We start from the raw sequence: 16,300 nt of genomic DNA on the forward strand, positions 1-16,300 counted from the left end.
AGCAGATGCTTAATAAGAGCTCATTGGACCACTTTAGTTAAAAGCTCTCCATGTGTCTGGGGACATTCCTGCAGACTTAAGTAACTGTTTTGTTCTGGAGTAAAAGTGCAACATTTTCCAAAACTTAGTTAATCATCACAAACATTAGGCCTGATAATGTTTTCATAGCTCAAATATGCTGGAACTCCTCAGTGGTTGTACCATATACCCCCATAATCTTTCAGAAAAGTCACCCGTATAGGCGTTTACACCACAGCACACAATTCACCCTGTCCAAAGACCTACTCTGAAGAAAAACTGGAAAGATCCAGACCGCAAGAGAAAAATACTCCAGTTACAGTAGCTCCCTGATTACTATAAGACCTGGCATCGCAGCAGTTCTTCTTGCTTTATGGGAATCATCAGCATGGTTGGAGCGTGTCTTTAACCAATCAGATTACTTGGCTGAAATGTCCTGTTATACAATTCTTTGCAGGAATATTATACTTTCTAATTTATCCTGGGGCTACAATAACATGGACTGACTTCAGATATACACAATTCATCAAGGAGCTTTTTTCCCATACCTTCTATTGCCAAACCCTTTTTATTTATTTAGCTTAGCATGGTCTTTTGTGTTTTCTCTTCGGCACTGTAAGAGTTTCCACTAATATCTAGAGGGGAAGAGTTTTCATTGCTTACTCATCCTCAGGGTCACCTAAAAACAGGGCGTAACAGATGACTCATGGACTTTGGTGAACTACATCAGGATTTTTTTCCATCATAAAATTTAGTTGTGAGCAAATATTACAGTAGGTTCAGACAGATGTGTGTCTGACAGACTTATAAGAAAATGAGTATAATAAAGAAGTCTTTCAAGTTTCCCCCAAACAAAGTATTGATGTAAAACTATAATGCACAACACCAAAAATTGATGTTACCCAACAGAATATTAGGCTGAATCCCAATTCACCCCTTGGCCCTTCCCCCATACCCCTACCCCTCTGTTCTGTGTGTACATGTGCAGGGGTAGTGTTGTCCTGATTCTCGATTAGACGGAGGGGAAGGGCTAAGGCGGTGGCTGTATAGACCTCGAAACTGAGATTTTCCAGGACCACCCTATGAATGGAGGGGTAGGAGAAATTTCCCATAATTCTGTTCGAATTATTGGCAAGATGGAGGTAAACACAGCCAAAAAGTCCAGCATTGTGATGAAAGAAATACACAAATGTATGTATTTTCTTCATGAACAACTTAATCATTTGATCGACCGTTTAATGCCAGTTCAATGTGTTGTAGATCACATTTCTGCGGTTTATAGTTGACAGCTGCAAAAAGATGACCAAAGCCCATGGAACAGAGATAGTTACAGCTACTGACGGCATGGGGAATACTTTCAGAAACAAAGTTTTCGCATCTGTTTATAGCAGCATTGATGACTGCTGATGACATAATAGGTCTGGAAGGGTTGTCTCATTTCAGAGGAGAATGTTTCAACCCCTACCCCTTGCAGCTCCGTTTCAAGGGGTAGTGTCAAGTGCAAGGGCCAAGGGGTAGGGGTAAGGGGGTGGAGCTAAGGGGTGAATTGGGATTGAGCCTTAGTTTTACCATCTAGTGCAGTGACTCTCAACTGGTGGGTCGTGACCCAAAAGTGGGTCGCGGGCCTTTATCTGGGCAAAAAAGAATGTTAAGAAACCAAACCTGTGCTTTATTTTTCATGGAGCTGAGCGCTTTCATTCACACTCCCCAACAGTAGGTGACGGTAATGCACTGTAATGCTAATTAACACCAGACATTTCACAGCACAAAGATGAACCAAAAGTTTCTATTCAAATCTTGGCAAAACTCCAGTCTGACAGCGACTACATCAGATATAGTTTTACCTCCATCGAGGACACAAACCTCAGTGTGTTTAATTCTTGAATAAGTGACTGAATGTACTTTTAATTTTTAACTGAGTGCATTTTTAGTTTTGGTTCAAATGTACTCAAGTCAGTGTTAAAGGGAATATTTTCCTCTTTAGCATCACCACCTGCTGGTCAGTTGGCTTTATCATTAAACTTGTCTTCTGTGTTTTCATACTGTGATATTCTGTATTATCTTAGGTTGAAAATACCATCTTTTTATTAAATACATTTGAGAAGTTTAACTGTTTTAAATTTGGGTTGCAGTTTGTCATTGAGAGGTGATACTGGGTCCTGAATCCAGACCAGTTGAGATCCACAGGTCTAGTGTCCCCCTAGCCAACTGAGGCTGTGGCAGGACACTAACTCCAATGTTCTACAAAGTAAACGGAGTGTTTTTGTCAGTGAAGTCTCAAGGGGGTTTCAGTCTGAGGACAAAGTGAAGTGGTCTGACTAACCCACTTCAGTGGGTCAAGTCGTCGTACTGCTGTCAGTTTACTTAACCATAAATTAAACGTAAAGGTTCACTTGACGGTTTATGTTGTGTGTCGGCCCTGCGCCTGTGTCGCATTTGGTTTTTCCTTGTAGATGATTGGTGGACAGGGCCTCCAGTGGCTGATGAGGAGCACCTGGGCCCAAGTCTCAGAGTCACTAGAAAAGCCTCCATTCAGTGTTTTTCTGTCAAACTCTCCCCATGTGTTTTGTTTCTTTTTCCATTACTTTCCTACCACTCATACAGCACATTTACAACTCAGACACACACACACACACACACACACACACACATACACCACTGACGACATTCACATGGTTTTTTAAAAGTCACTTTCTTTGCATTCATTATTTCACCTATACTTTACCATTTAATGTTGACCATGATCTCTGATTTCACTCAAAGGGCTCATATGTGGTACTGATATTCTGTACTGAGGAAGACACACACCAAACCTACCTTTTTATAACCAACAAATTAACACATATCTGTATTATAACATGTATAAGTTTGCTCCTGCACAACCTTAAATAGCCAATCAAAATAAAACTATCTTATAATTTCACGTTACAGCCAATAGTTTACATTAAATTTTACACTACTTATAATACTATTAGTATTATATTAGTACATATACCACTATTAGTATAAAAAATAGTACATATACTATTATTAATATTATAATAGTACTTATAATACTATTTGTATTATAATAGTACTTAAGCTACTATTAGATAATACCAAAAGTAGTATAAGTACTATTATAATTAATAGCACTTATACTACTATTAGTATTATAATAGTACTTAAACCAGTCCCAGTAAAACTAAAGTTTGAACCATGTCTGTCAGTGAACTTAGTAAAAACAATAACCTCACATCATAACATTATACTGCCATTAGCCTCATAATCATGCCTCATAAAGAAATACTGCAGTTTAAATTATTCTGTAATTTAACTTTTCTTTTACTTTACAGCTGCATCAGGTGGTGAAACAATGACAATGATTCTATTTGTTTCATCATTTTATCACTTTCTTTGACCCTGAAGTTTCTCTTTCTTTCTTTCTTTCTTTCTTTCTTTCTTTCTTTCTTTCTTTCTTTCTTTCTTTCTTTCTTTCTTTCTTTCTTTCTTTCTTTCCAATTCATCATAATCTTTGGTACAACATCAGTGTTATCCTGTTAAGACTGTACTTTTATTTATACTTACTTATACTTTTGCCTTCTTCTCAGCTCTACTTTGCTTATCTTCCATGCCTGGTATTCCTGTGTTCTTGTCCAAAATGACCGCCCTTTAAAGGCTAAGGTAATACATCCCACTTCAAATAATATTCACTATTTAATCTGTTACGCCTACACTCTGAAACGTCTTTTTTTATTTTTTTCTGGCTCTACTTACAAAGTCCCAGTGAATCCATCTCTGCATATGCATTCTCCTGTTGCTTTATCACAGGATCCTCCCGTCCCACACTTGCACCTCTGCAGACAGCCCTTTCCGAAGGTTCCTGCTGGACATGATTCTTCGCAGTAGCGTCCGATGTAACCAGGAGGACACTGACAGGAGCCCTTTACGGGGTCGCACAGGGCTCCATTTTCACATTTGCACTGTTGACTGCAGCCCAGGCCCCAGTGTTTGTCATCACAGGCTGAAAGACAAGACAAATACAGTTTTTTTGAGTTGTTTTATTAACCCATAAAGACCCAGTGCTACTTTTGTAGCAGTTCCCAAATGATTTTTTTCTCTATTTTTAACCATTCTTAAGTGATTTATCACTATTTATTCTAATATTATCCTTTGTATTTTTCATTTTTAAGTGGAAATCATGTATTTTTCTATATTTCATTTACTGATCATGTGGATGTCAATAAAAGCTCAGATTAAAGTTGAGGATTATTATATCAGAAAAAGAGAAAACTGAAGAAAAAGTGACTTTTTCAGTTAAATATATCATTATAACTGAACATAAACCATCATTGATCAAACCAACCAGGTAAGAATTACTGAAAGGTGAATGGGACTTGACCCCAAAGTGAGTTAACCCATAAAGACCCAGTGTTACTTTTATGTCAGTTCCCAAATTAATTTTTTCTCTCTATTTAATTTTTCTTAAGTGATTTATCACCATTTATTACAATTTTACCCTCTGTGTTTTGTATGTTTCAGTGAAAATTAGGTATTTTCCAATATTTAATTTACTGATCATGTAGATGTTCATTAAGTACAGTTGAGGGTAATTGTATCAAAAACAGGGAAAAATGAAGAAAGTGACTTTTTCATCACAATCTATCATTAACTGAACATAAACCCAGTGTGTCCATTCACTGTCATTGATCCAACTCCATTGGTTTTACTAGTGAATCAATGTTGTAGCAGATGACAGTGTAACCACAGTAACTACGGAGCCTCTGAAGGTCCAAATGGGTCATATCTGATGACCATGAAAAGAAAACTGTATTTTACACCAATTATTTATATTGATAGGATTAATGGATCAACAGATATTAAACAGTTTAGATCAGTGGATGTTTGGGTCTTTATGGGTTAAAACATCCATACTCTGGGAAAACATATCCAACCAAAACAGGCTACTTTTAGAAAGCAACATACCAACTGGACTCACATTAAACATCACATCACTTGTAAGTAAATCTCTTCACATTCAGAGTTACACACATTCACACAATGAAGGTTTTCACTTTCACTACCCACATTTTCCAGCAAACACAAACCAGTCAGCTTCCAGTAATGAGCCCGCCCCTCTCTAAACACTGAGTCAACCCTCCTCTGCCATGCTGGAAATAAAATAAAGGCACCAAAGCAAAAATAAGATTACATTTGATTGCTGTAACTTGCAGACGGTTTGGGTCAGTTTTGATTGAGCTCATTTAATTTAAATCCCTTTATAGATTTAAAGTAACACTGACGTCATGAAAAACAAACACAACTAATTAAATTCAAGATGTTTTGCAGCATGGAGATTTAACAGAGCAGGAACAAGAGAAGAAGACCCAACTTCATATTGTATCATCCAGGCATTACTGTGGATGTTTTACATTCTTCGATTCTCTACAGTTTAGCTCAATAGTGTTACATTACCAACAGAATTAGAAGGAAGATTAACATGAGCTCATAAGATGGATGAGTCTTAAATGTGTAATTTTACAGAAGCGTAAGGATCAGCTGTTATCATGCACATCAAATAGAACAAGGGTTGGAGATTTTAGTCTGCTGGGTCGTTTTAAGAGAACAGAAATTAGTCATGGGTGCATTCTTCACATTTCTCATCACTAACCGTCTCAGACATGGGACATCGTCAGGAAAATGTGATATCCAAAAGGAATTGCATAACAGATGGATGGTCATCTCAGACTAGAACACAGTCCCAACAATTTCATGCTGACCTGTGACTCATGTCTATCTGCAGAAGCAGACATTACGCATAAATCAGTTGTGCACCACAGAGAATATTAAAGTTTGAATATTTTACTCAGTTCCTTGGTTTTACTGTATTTATTATTTTGTCTTTGACTTTAGTAATTAATTTAGTTTTAGTTCATTTAATGAGAACAGAATTAGTTAGGACTTTATTTATATTTTGAAGAATTGATTAGTTTTAATTTTTCTTTGTTTAATTTTAATTTTTCAGGTATTATGAGGAAAATCTTTCGTTACAGAAACTGAAAAAGTAGGATGAATGAAGGCACTGTTTACTAAATGTTCTATTTTGTGGGGGGGGCCTGTAAATAATGAACCGCTGAATGTTCAGTATGAAAGATTCAGCCATAAGAGATGTTTATGGTGGATTCTGTATTGTTTGATGGCTCCACTTCAAAGCTGGGGGTAGTTGCTGCTGTTGAAGAGTCAACCAAAAAAAGAAAAACTAATGTCACACAATGTACAACTATTTCATTGTGGCTCTTTAACAATACTTTATGTCTGAAAAGGAGAAGAAAGAAGCCGAGCTAATACTGTCCGTCCCCAATTTTACATGACTTGGTTAATCAGATAACGTATACTGTCCATATAAAGAACAGGTCAGTTATTAAATTACAAAAAAGAACAAATGAGTACATCCCATCAATAACTATTACTGATGTACTCTTGTTCGTTTTCACTATTTCTATGGAAAATAAGTTTTTTTTATACATCTTCTTAAATTTTGTAATGTTTTCACACTGTTTGATATTTAGTTCCATTCTATTCCATAAATACCACTCCACAACATGAAATGCACATCTATTTAAGATTTGGTCTAGTGAAATGTTATTTTATATTTGGATGCTTCTATGAAACTGGGTACATTTTGGTATCTGGTACTTTGCCGGCTTTTTTAGGCCCAATAATAAAAGAGAAATTTAGACATATTCCCCCCAGGATGTACCTAATGATGTCCTCAGATAAATGCAAAAAAAAAAAAAAAATTATACTCTTGCTCTGAGCTATCCCAAAATTGATGAATTTTTAATAAAATATTGGGACCAAAAATAGAACCAAAATTGGGACAGGAAAAGCTACCTAGGTGTCAGTGCATTTGATCTGGAAAACATGGCTCTGATATAGTGCTATAAATAAAGACACTGTGTTAAATGTGTCAATCCTAGTGGTTTTTCTAATCCAGACATGCAGGTTTTTCATGAATCTCAGTCTCATTCCAGGCTTAGTGTGTAACCCATATTGTCCACTTGCGTTACATGCAGAACCTGTCCATTTAAACATATGTAAATCACGAATGATTTTGCAACATTGGTCATTTTTGTGAAACACTCTGCCTTGAATAATTAGTTCAATTCCCAAAATGTGCCGGTGAGAGAATAAAAAGATATTCAACAAAATAGTCATGCATAAGTTTTGTGTCCTTTTGACTGTGTTACATACAGGTTTTTGTATTAAATATCATGTAAAGTAATATAAAAATATGTTATCTGAAAAATAGTACCTCTTTTATCTCAGTAAGTATTTATTTTTAAAATGGACCCCAAATGCTTCCAAACTTGCTCCATAACATGAGTCTAAATCTTGTTTGAATTGTTAGCCCCTCAGTCCTGTTTTTAGGGACCAGTTTCAGAGAAGCACCCATTTAGTTTCTCTCTATAGCCATAACCACCTTCTATATCTGTGAATAATTTCTGTTGCTTGGAAGTGTTTTATTTCTTACTTTGTATAATATTTGTGCTGTTTCAATTTCCACCAAATCCTTTAATTTGAGTGTATGTGAGAGTAAGAACAGTTTATAGGTATTTAGTCTTCATGACAGTTTTCATGTTTTTCACTCCTAGATGTACTTTTGGTTAATTACAGACCCCTGCTGGCCTCACCTACCCGTCCCCTCTGTCCACATTTTCCCTTTACTCTGCTGCACACATGCCCTTCCCCAGCATAAACAAGGCCAAGGACTGCTCTGACAGTTACACACAGGGCAGAGTACATCCAAATTTGGCTTGAAGCAAAACACACTGCGACGGAGTGCAGTGTTTATTGCATTAACTCGGAGCAGGACCCTTGCGTCCTTTGTTTAAATGAATCATAACTTCACTTGTTCTCTGTGTGGGCATTGGAAAGGGGTCTGTGAAGGACGGTGTCACTGTGAGTAATGAGAAACTCAGCTGGAACAGCGATCATGTTTACACAGACATTCTCTGGGACGGCAGGGGAGGTTTACCAAAGGGTCTGCAGGGCTGTCCACATGAAAGCTGTAGTCTGATAAAGGCAGACAGTAGAGGAGTGAACGGGTGAAAACTACTGACATGAACGTATGATTTCTGAGCACATCTTCTAAGAGCAGACGGCAGAGCTTCAGGACTATTTCAAAGTCTGTTTGTTTAAGTGCACGTCAACATATATCATGTGCAAGACCTTTTCTAACAGTGTTGTTGAGTTTGTTTACATTCACCAAAAGCTCGTCCGTGGGCCAACCTTTGATGTGACCGCTGATATGAAGAACAGAATTGATGGCAGGACTGCAATACGTTTAATATTTCACATCTTTGGAGTCACATCCACTGTTTAGAGCCAAATTAGAGCCTGTGACCTACAGCATGTTGAAATATTTATGTCACTGACACAACAAATTATGGTGGTCCTGAAGTACAAAGTACAACAATTTACAGAAAATGAGCTTCTGGGAAAAAAGTTATCAAAACAAAAACAGAACATGACATGAAATTTTTGAAAACAAATCAGAAGCACTTTACACAGAGGCCAATAATTCAAGATTTGTTAGTTGTGCATGTTGTCCTGAGAAACACTGTGTTAGAAACAGTGACCTGTTGCATCAACTATTCGCAACTTTTCTCTTTATTTAGGATGGAAAGTCCACACCTTTCAGTGTAGTTTCTATTTTGTCCCTGTGTCTGTGTTGGTTCTCTCTGGGTCCTACCACCGTCCAAAAACATCTACTGATTAATTGGTCAATATAAACTGTGCGAATGTGATCAAGCCGGACAGCTTTGTTCATTTAGTAAACCTTAGTTATGGTGAAGGACTTTCCTTATGAAGACTCTTCATGAGACACTTAAAATAATCTTATATTAAGTTGTTGATGCATGTGTACATGCAGTGGTCAGAGTTGCTTCATAGTACATATTCACTTGTGTTGTGGATTTTACATGAGCTGCTGGACATCTGGAATTTCCCCCGTTGGTATGAATAAAGTCTCTTCTATTCTCTTCTATTCTCTTCTATTCTCTTCTCTTCTATTCTATTCTATTCTATTCTATTCTATTCTATTCTATTCTATTCTAGCACAAGTTTTAAGGAAAAGAGTGAGATTTATGTTGTAACTCGAGTCGAATGTTGGAACCAGTTCAGCTGATGAAACCCTTAAAATGTCAGTTGCAGACAAACCCGTTCCCAAAGCTGTTATTAATCCATCCCCCACAGGGGAGGCAAGGGGTGCTATTTGTTTGTTTGTTTGGTTGGTTGGTTGGTTAACACTCTAGCAGCAAAACTATTGGTTGAATTCATACCAAATTGGGTTTATAGATTGCCAGTGACCCAGAATAGATGTGGTTACATTTTGGGAAAAGTATGGAAAAGTTAAAATTTTTAATGATTTTTAAAAAAAATCTTTTTTTCCTCCCATCTTCTTATAATGGACAAAATTTCAAATGTCTATAAAAACATAAATTTTGTTTCAATTTACTTCAAACTTGACACATATATAGAGGCTATTGATATGCTGACATCAGCACACTCATAGACATGATGACATCAGCTGGATCAATGCCAGAATAAGCTACAATATGTGTGAGGGGCGGGATTTGTTGTGCCTGGCACCACTTAGTTATTCATTTATCTATTTATGTAACTTTATTTCACCAGGAAGTCCCATTGAGTTTAAAAATCTCTTTTGCAAGGGACACCTGGCCCAGGTAGCAGTCATACAAAGTCAAAACTATATAAAACATATTGTTGAGGTTGAAGTTGAGGTTGGACATTGGTGATGCAACTCAGTACAGTAAGTAAGTATTTTTTGGAGGTTTTTTTGTTTTCTTTGGTGACATTACAGTAACTTGTTTCCCAAGATAAAGGATAGCATGTACTGTGTTGGATATAATATTTGTGTGCAGTAGAGATATTCTGATGAGGGTCTGACCAATAAATCAGCACATATAGATCCCTTTACAGACTATTCAGATCAGTAGAATTTTACTACAGCTGTGGCTAATGGGTAATATTAGACCCCTTAACTGTAAACACTGACATTGAGGGGAAAATAATGAGGCCAAAAAAGACAACTTGGCCCAGAATTGCATAGATTTTGCCTGAGTTAATTATTTTGAGTGTAATGTTCCATGATCTACATTTATTCATTTATTCACTTGATATTTATTGGTTTAAGACAGATTTGTGGGGTTGACATGGGCCAATTAATTGGCCATCTGCTTTTTCCAAACTATTGTTATTATAATAGCTGCCTGTAAAAATCCTCTTCGACCTTGACTGGATGTTATATCATTCTCAATAACTCTACGACCATTACTGCAAAAATAGTGCATTCGAGCCCATTGTTTGACAAACGCATCAGAACTGGCAGCTCTGTGCTGACCATTCTCAGGAATGCACACAAATATGGTGGGAAAATTCTTCCTTTTCCCTTGTGAATAATCCAAATGGTGGTTTTGCTTATATTCAAAGTCCACATAATCTGCTGGACAAGTAACTGACCCTCACTGCTCGTGCTTAATTCTATCTTTTTGTTTCAAAATCATTTCTAAAACCAGGCTGACTTCTTTGTCGTGACTTTACTGGCCACTGGATGTTCTCCTCTGCATCCAAGTCTATCATTAACACTGTTTTGATGGTTTTCATTCTCTAACAACTTAAATTTCCCCTGTCCCTCCTTTACGTTCTTATGTGCTTCTCCCTCCTTTTTTCAGTATTCATGGCCAAACATTACTGTGAGTGTTCAAACTGAAAACCTCAGCCCCTCTCCCCTTCACCCACACTTAGATAAATCAACACACAGGCATCCAGGAAGTATCAGCTCATATTCTGCCAAATAAGATTCTACTCCTATACAATGATATATTAGAATCCAGGCTTAAGAACCGAATAAGTGAGCAGTGAAAGAGCAAAGAGAAACTGTGAAAACAAAGAAAGGGAAAACAAAACTGCAGTGAGTAGGGGGAGGTAGAGAAGAGTGGGTGAAATAAGAGGAGAAGGGAACTGAGCCATGCAACAGAGAGAGTGGGGTAACATTTTCCATTTCCCTTTCCCATCATCCCCCTGTCAAGACATCAACCGCTACCCGTTAAAACGGCCTCTCATCTGAGAAAAGGGGGAAAATGGAGGAGCACTGTGTACTATTGACCCAGCCAAGCGCAAAGAAATGGGCTGAAGGTAGTGGAAACGCTCATATGGCTCTGGTTTCACACTGCATATTGTTTGGGTGATCATATTTTACACAAGACAAACATGCTTAGATTCACTTTTCTGAGGTACTATTATATAACAATTTCTGCTGACTTAAGGTTTGTAAAAGTTGGATGTGATATGTGTGACGCACTGAGAAATCTTTGTTTGTTTTAATGTGATTTTGGATAAGGGACAATAATACATCAGTGAAGGTCGTTGCAGTTTGGGGAAAGTGAAGCCATGTTAAACTTTTTCTACCATGGGTTGAAAAATATAAATTAATATAACTAGCGGCATTGTACCCGTGGTGACATTGTACGATAGCATAATAAAAATCGCCCAGCATACCTCACAGCATTTGAATACGGACATAAGATTGTGCCTAGTAGATAGTCAGGTAATGTTTCTATTCATTTGGCGAGTTTGGCGGCGATCGGGACTGTGAAGGCTGAGGAAAATCCATACAAATGCCCTCCTGTGCTGCAACATTGATTGGACGGACACAGAACGTGCATTATATAGTAGGATATAACAAACAGTGTAAGACTCCATCCCCAAAAGATTAGCCAATGATGTTAAAAGACAAACAATTTATTGTATTTTTTAAAAAAAATTGCATGTGATGGTTTGTACCATTGAATACGGTGGCCCAGAGGTGCAACAGCCCAAAAAATTATCCACTACAAGAAAAAAAGAGAACAGCCCAAAAAATTATCCGCTAGCCAAAAAAATTAGCCACTATAAGAAAAAAAAAGAGAACAGCCTAAAAAATTATCCACTATAAGAAAAAAAATATCATCCACCTTTTCAATTAAGGGGGCGCTGTTTACCTGAAAGGTCTCTTGCTTTAAAATTAAGGCCACCACAAAAATAAAAGCATAGGCTGAAAATTTTTAAGGCCCTCAGCTAATGTGGCTAATGCTAAGGAAGTGGAGGTCAATGCACTTAAAATAAAGTTATTTTCAAAATATTTACATTAACATAGTTTGCAAAGCGGTTAAATGATTAATTAGGGTTCCCATGTCTGCTTAAGGTTAGGACTGGGTGTTAAATGGTTAAGGTTAGGGTTAGGGTATGGTGGGGGTTAGTTTTCATTGGTAAATGACCCTTGTGTGCACTGTGTGAAAGTTTTTTGGGCTGTTCTCTTTTTTTTCTTATAGCAGATAATTTTTTGGGCTAGTGGATAATTTTCTGGGCTGTTGCACCTCTGGGCCACCACAATTGTACTACATAAATCACAAATTAAAATTGTATAATGAATTAAAGTTATACATTCTTAAGTGTGTGGTCACTTTGCGTGCATGTTGTCATCTTTTTTTGCCAGTGCATGAATACAGTACCTGCCCTGTTAGCATAGCTTAGCTAATGTTAGTATTTATTCAGTATTTTTGAACATGTTTATGTGTCTACACTGCACTGTCTGTTTAGGACCTGACTTTGTCCTTGTCATTCCAAAGAGAGAAATGAACATGATTTATAAAATTCAACTTTTTTTTTTTTTTCTGTAAAATGAGTAAAAACTCAACCTATTTTTCACAAGCCACATTCATGTCTTCTGTACATTCTGGCACAAGCTGATATTTGTCAGGTATGCAGCATCAGGAGGAAAGGGACTTTGAGGTTTGTCTCTGCCTTTGTGACAAACTGTCACAGGATCTCACAAAATAAATGTTGTTTAAAGGAGATAAAAATGAAGAGAAATAAAGCCAGCGTTAATACCCCCGCTCAGTCGTACAACGCTTTGCCCCTCCCACTCACTGATACCCTGCCTATCCATGGATTCCTTTTGAGTCTTCACTTTCATTGTTTTTAAACGTTTCAAAAATTTGTTATAAAAAAATTGAGAGAAAAACACATGTAAAGAACATGTTTGTGAAATTTGAATAGAGTCGAGTGAATAATCTCTGCAAAAAAGATTAGTCTTGGTTGAAATTTTTTTAAAAATTCATTAGAAAAATCAAAATATTGAATTACAGTCATCAAACTGTACACTGCACCTCTACTAGTGGTAAAAACCATGTGTGTGAAATTTGAAAAGAATGGGGTTACTAATGGATGAGAAATGGGATGGACAAAAATCTAGGACAGGTGGATGGATGGACAGAATACCTCCTTTATTTATATACTCCCATCTTCTGTGGTGGGCGGGGGTATAATAATGTTAATTCCACTAGATGTTAGTGGTTTTAGACCTTTTTCATCTACTTTCATTCATTCACATGACATTCTCAGCCCCTCTGAATAAACTCCAAAGGAAGTGAACCTTTTCATATCATCGGTGAAGCCTACGATGTTCTATCTTTGTAAATGGAGGACCTCTGGTGCTGCACGATACGCTCTGTCAGCTAGCCTGATGTATAGTGTGTTTAACCACTATAACAATTTGGAAAAACTATTATCATACTGAATATGCTAACTTATAGCGAGTAGCAGAAACTACTTGGCATTTGAATGCAACATTTCCTTGTCAGCAGTATGGCCAAAAATGTTTCACCTGTTTCCCTCAGCTCCACCCTCCAGATCAAATATCCTGAGTAAATGTCAGGGAGAGCTGGAGGTCCAACATGGTGTCCTTCTGGAGTAGTAAACCAGTTTCTGGGCTGAGGCTGACATGACTCATGGCGCTGTATGCTGTAATGCTCCCTTGCTGTTTCCATTGGACAGGGCTCCTGTGTGTGATGGAGTGGTCCATGTGAAGATCTGCCTCTTGACTAATGGCCAGGTGTCAATTCCCGTTGTGTGTATGTATGCAGTTTATTGAGTGTGTGCAGTTTAAAAGAAGACAAAGAAGGAGAAAGACAGGGAAAGATCAAAATGGAGGACAGACGGAGTAGATGGAGAGAGCAAAAGCAGACAGCGACGGGAAATCTGAGTGAGTGGAGGGAAAAGGCTGTGTCATACCGCTGGAACAGTCGTCTCCTCGCCAACTGCCCTCGCACTGGCATCGGTCTGGAGCCACACAGCGACCGTGGACACACTCTTTGGTGCAGCGAGCTGTGGAGGAGAATAGTGTTTCATCAAATAACGGCAGCACTGCTGTTGAAAAGGCCAAGAATGACCTCTGACCCTCAGACGATACAGGGCTTTTTTATGTACCCACTCAGTATTTGTATTGAACAAACTATGCCCTGTTTCTGCAGTGTGTGTTTGTGTGTGTTTGTGTGCATATTCAGGTCTGTAACTTATGAAACATCTTCTTAAAGAACTGAGCTTAAAAATATTTTACGCATAATTGTTGTTAATGTTATTTATACATGTTAATGACTTTAAAGCTGTTAAATCTATTGTAAAAGCTGACTTTATTTTGCTATCTAAAACATAACTTTTAGTAGCTAAAAGCATTTCCATCCTAGATTTTTATTCACAGAAAAATCAGTTTGACACCATTCTTGCCTCTAACTTTATTCTATCCGTCATAAACAGTGAATGAGTTGGGCCGACAGCTGGGCTCAAGTATGTAATTGAATGAACGTCAGTGTTAGATGCCATTCATAGCTTTAAGGAGCCTCTTCTTGGAAACACAGTCTTTGGCTTGTCCGCCTTCCAGCATCATAAATGGTTCTGCTATTAATTAAGTTAATTCAAAGTTGCATTAATGACCAGTAATTCTGCCATGTTCTGTGGTTTGTTTTCATCCAGACACAATAAACAGTCATTTCACTGATAATTTTCTCCTTATGTGTTGAAAGTGTATCAACACTGACAGCAGATTTAGAACACAATAAAAGTCTGTGTGTCATCAACTGAATAAGTAAACATAGTTATATCTATAATTATGTCTACGTTAGCTTATGCACTGTACATTGGTTGTGTTTTCATAAACAATGGTTTGCGCAGAAACTGGGTTTAGGAAAAGTTACGTGGCCATAAATATGTATTTATCTCAATTGTAAAACTGAAAACAGTCATCAGCTGTGGCTGTTCAGATGTCAGAGAGCAGAATTAAAGGCTTTGTGCTTAGACTCAAAGGAACACAATGCTGAGGGTGCAACGTAACTAAAAATCAAAAATGAATATTATCACTGTTTTGCAGCAATAATTTCACATTCACATTTCACTTTCCTGCCACATTTCACATGTCTGTATTATTAGCATCAACATGTCTCAGTTGTAGTGTAGGTAAACCTTTCATGAATTTGCTTTACTCATTTGCTGTGTCTCTAGTAGCTGTCATAAATAACAATGTGTCATCTGTTCACTTACATGTGTTTGGCATGTTCTGATGACAAAAATATTCAGAAAACTAACATCACTGGTATACAAGTAAAATGCTTCCAGAATAAAAGTAGTTAAACTTTACCAAATTTGAGTCACTAATAAAGAAAAATTAAGTCAAAAGTGCTGGTTGAGCCCTTTTTTTTTTTTCACTTGGTCTTTACTCAGAGGGACATAACATAAAAGAGCATGAACAAATCTGTCTTTTTATGTGCCTTCTACAGGCAAAAAGAGTGACTGCTTTGACATGGAAAAAGATGAGTGTTCCACAGTGGTTCACAGAACTGGCTCTCTGTCTACCTGTGGAAAAAACTACTTTTATACTTAAAGGTAAACAACACTTGTTTCATAAAGTGTGGGGATGCTTTATGCAGTATCTTGAGAATAACTATTTTTTTCATTCATTATCTGAACACACTTTATCCTCACTAGTGTCACGGGGTTCGCTGGAGCCTATCCTGGCTACTTATAGGCGAAGACGGGGTACACCCTGGACATGTCACCAGTCCATCGCAGGCCTGACATATAGAGACAAACAATCACTCTCACATTCACATCTCTTTGGATGGTGGGAGGAAGCTGGAGTACCCGGAAGGAACCCATGCAGACATGCAAACTCCACACAGAAGGGTCCCACCCCCATCGACTGGTGTTGGAATCGAACCCAGGACTTTCTTGCTGTGAGGCACAAGTGCTATCCACTGTACCACCATGTCGCCCTCCATTTACTTATAATTAGTGCTACAACCGATTAATCGATTAGGTGCTTAAAGCCAATGCAAAAATTCCCGATTCGATTAATCAACTCGAATTGATTGAAGGGAGATATTCTCTTGCAGTTTTCCTGAATTGA

The 16,300-nt window shown here is 37.6% G+C and overlaps 2 protein-coding genes across 2 annotated transcripts in view; one reads left to right on the plus strand and one right to left on the minus strand.

Annotated features, from left to right (window-relative positions):
- Nucleotides 1–16,300, plus strand: part of LOC115435634 (zinc finger protein 239-like) — a 695,125-nt gene that overhangs the window by 306,143 nt on the left and 372,682 nt on the right. The gene's annotated exons all lie outside the window — the stretch shown is intronic.
- Nucleotides 1–16,300, minus strand: part of pear1 (platelet endothelial aggregation receptor 1) — a 92,801-nt gene that overhangs the window by 19,570 nt on the left and 56,931 nt on the right. Inside the window, exons 5-6 of the mRNA XM_030158136.1 lie at nt 14,134–14,226; nt 3,775–4,021 (exon numbers count right to left, since the gene is read on the minus strand). Of these exons, the coding sequence (XP_030013996.1) occupies nt 3,775–4,021; nt 14,134–14,226 (340 nt within the window). The remainder of the gene's footprint in view (nt 1–3,774; nt 4,022–14,133; nt 14,227–16,300) is intronic.

This window comes from Sphaeramia orbicularis, chromosome 16 (assembly GCF_902148855.1).
Source record: "Sphaeramia orbicularis chromosome 16, fSphaOr1.1, whole genome shotgun sequence".
NCBI classification, from domain to species: domain Eukaryota; kingdom Metazoa; phylum Chordata; class Actinopteri; order Kurtiformes; family Apogonidae; genus Sphaeramia; species Sphaeramia orbicularis.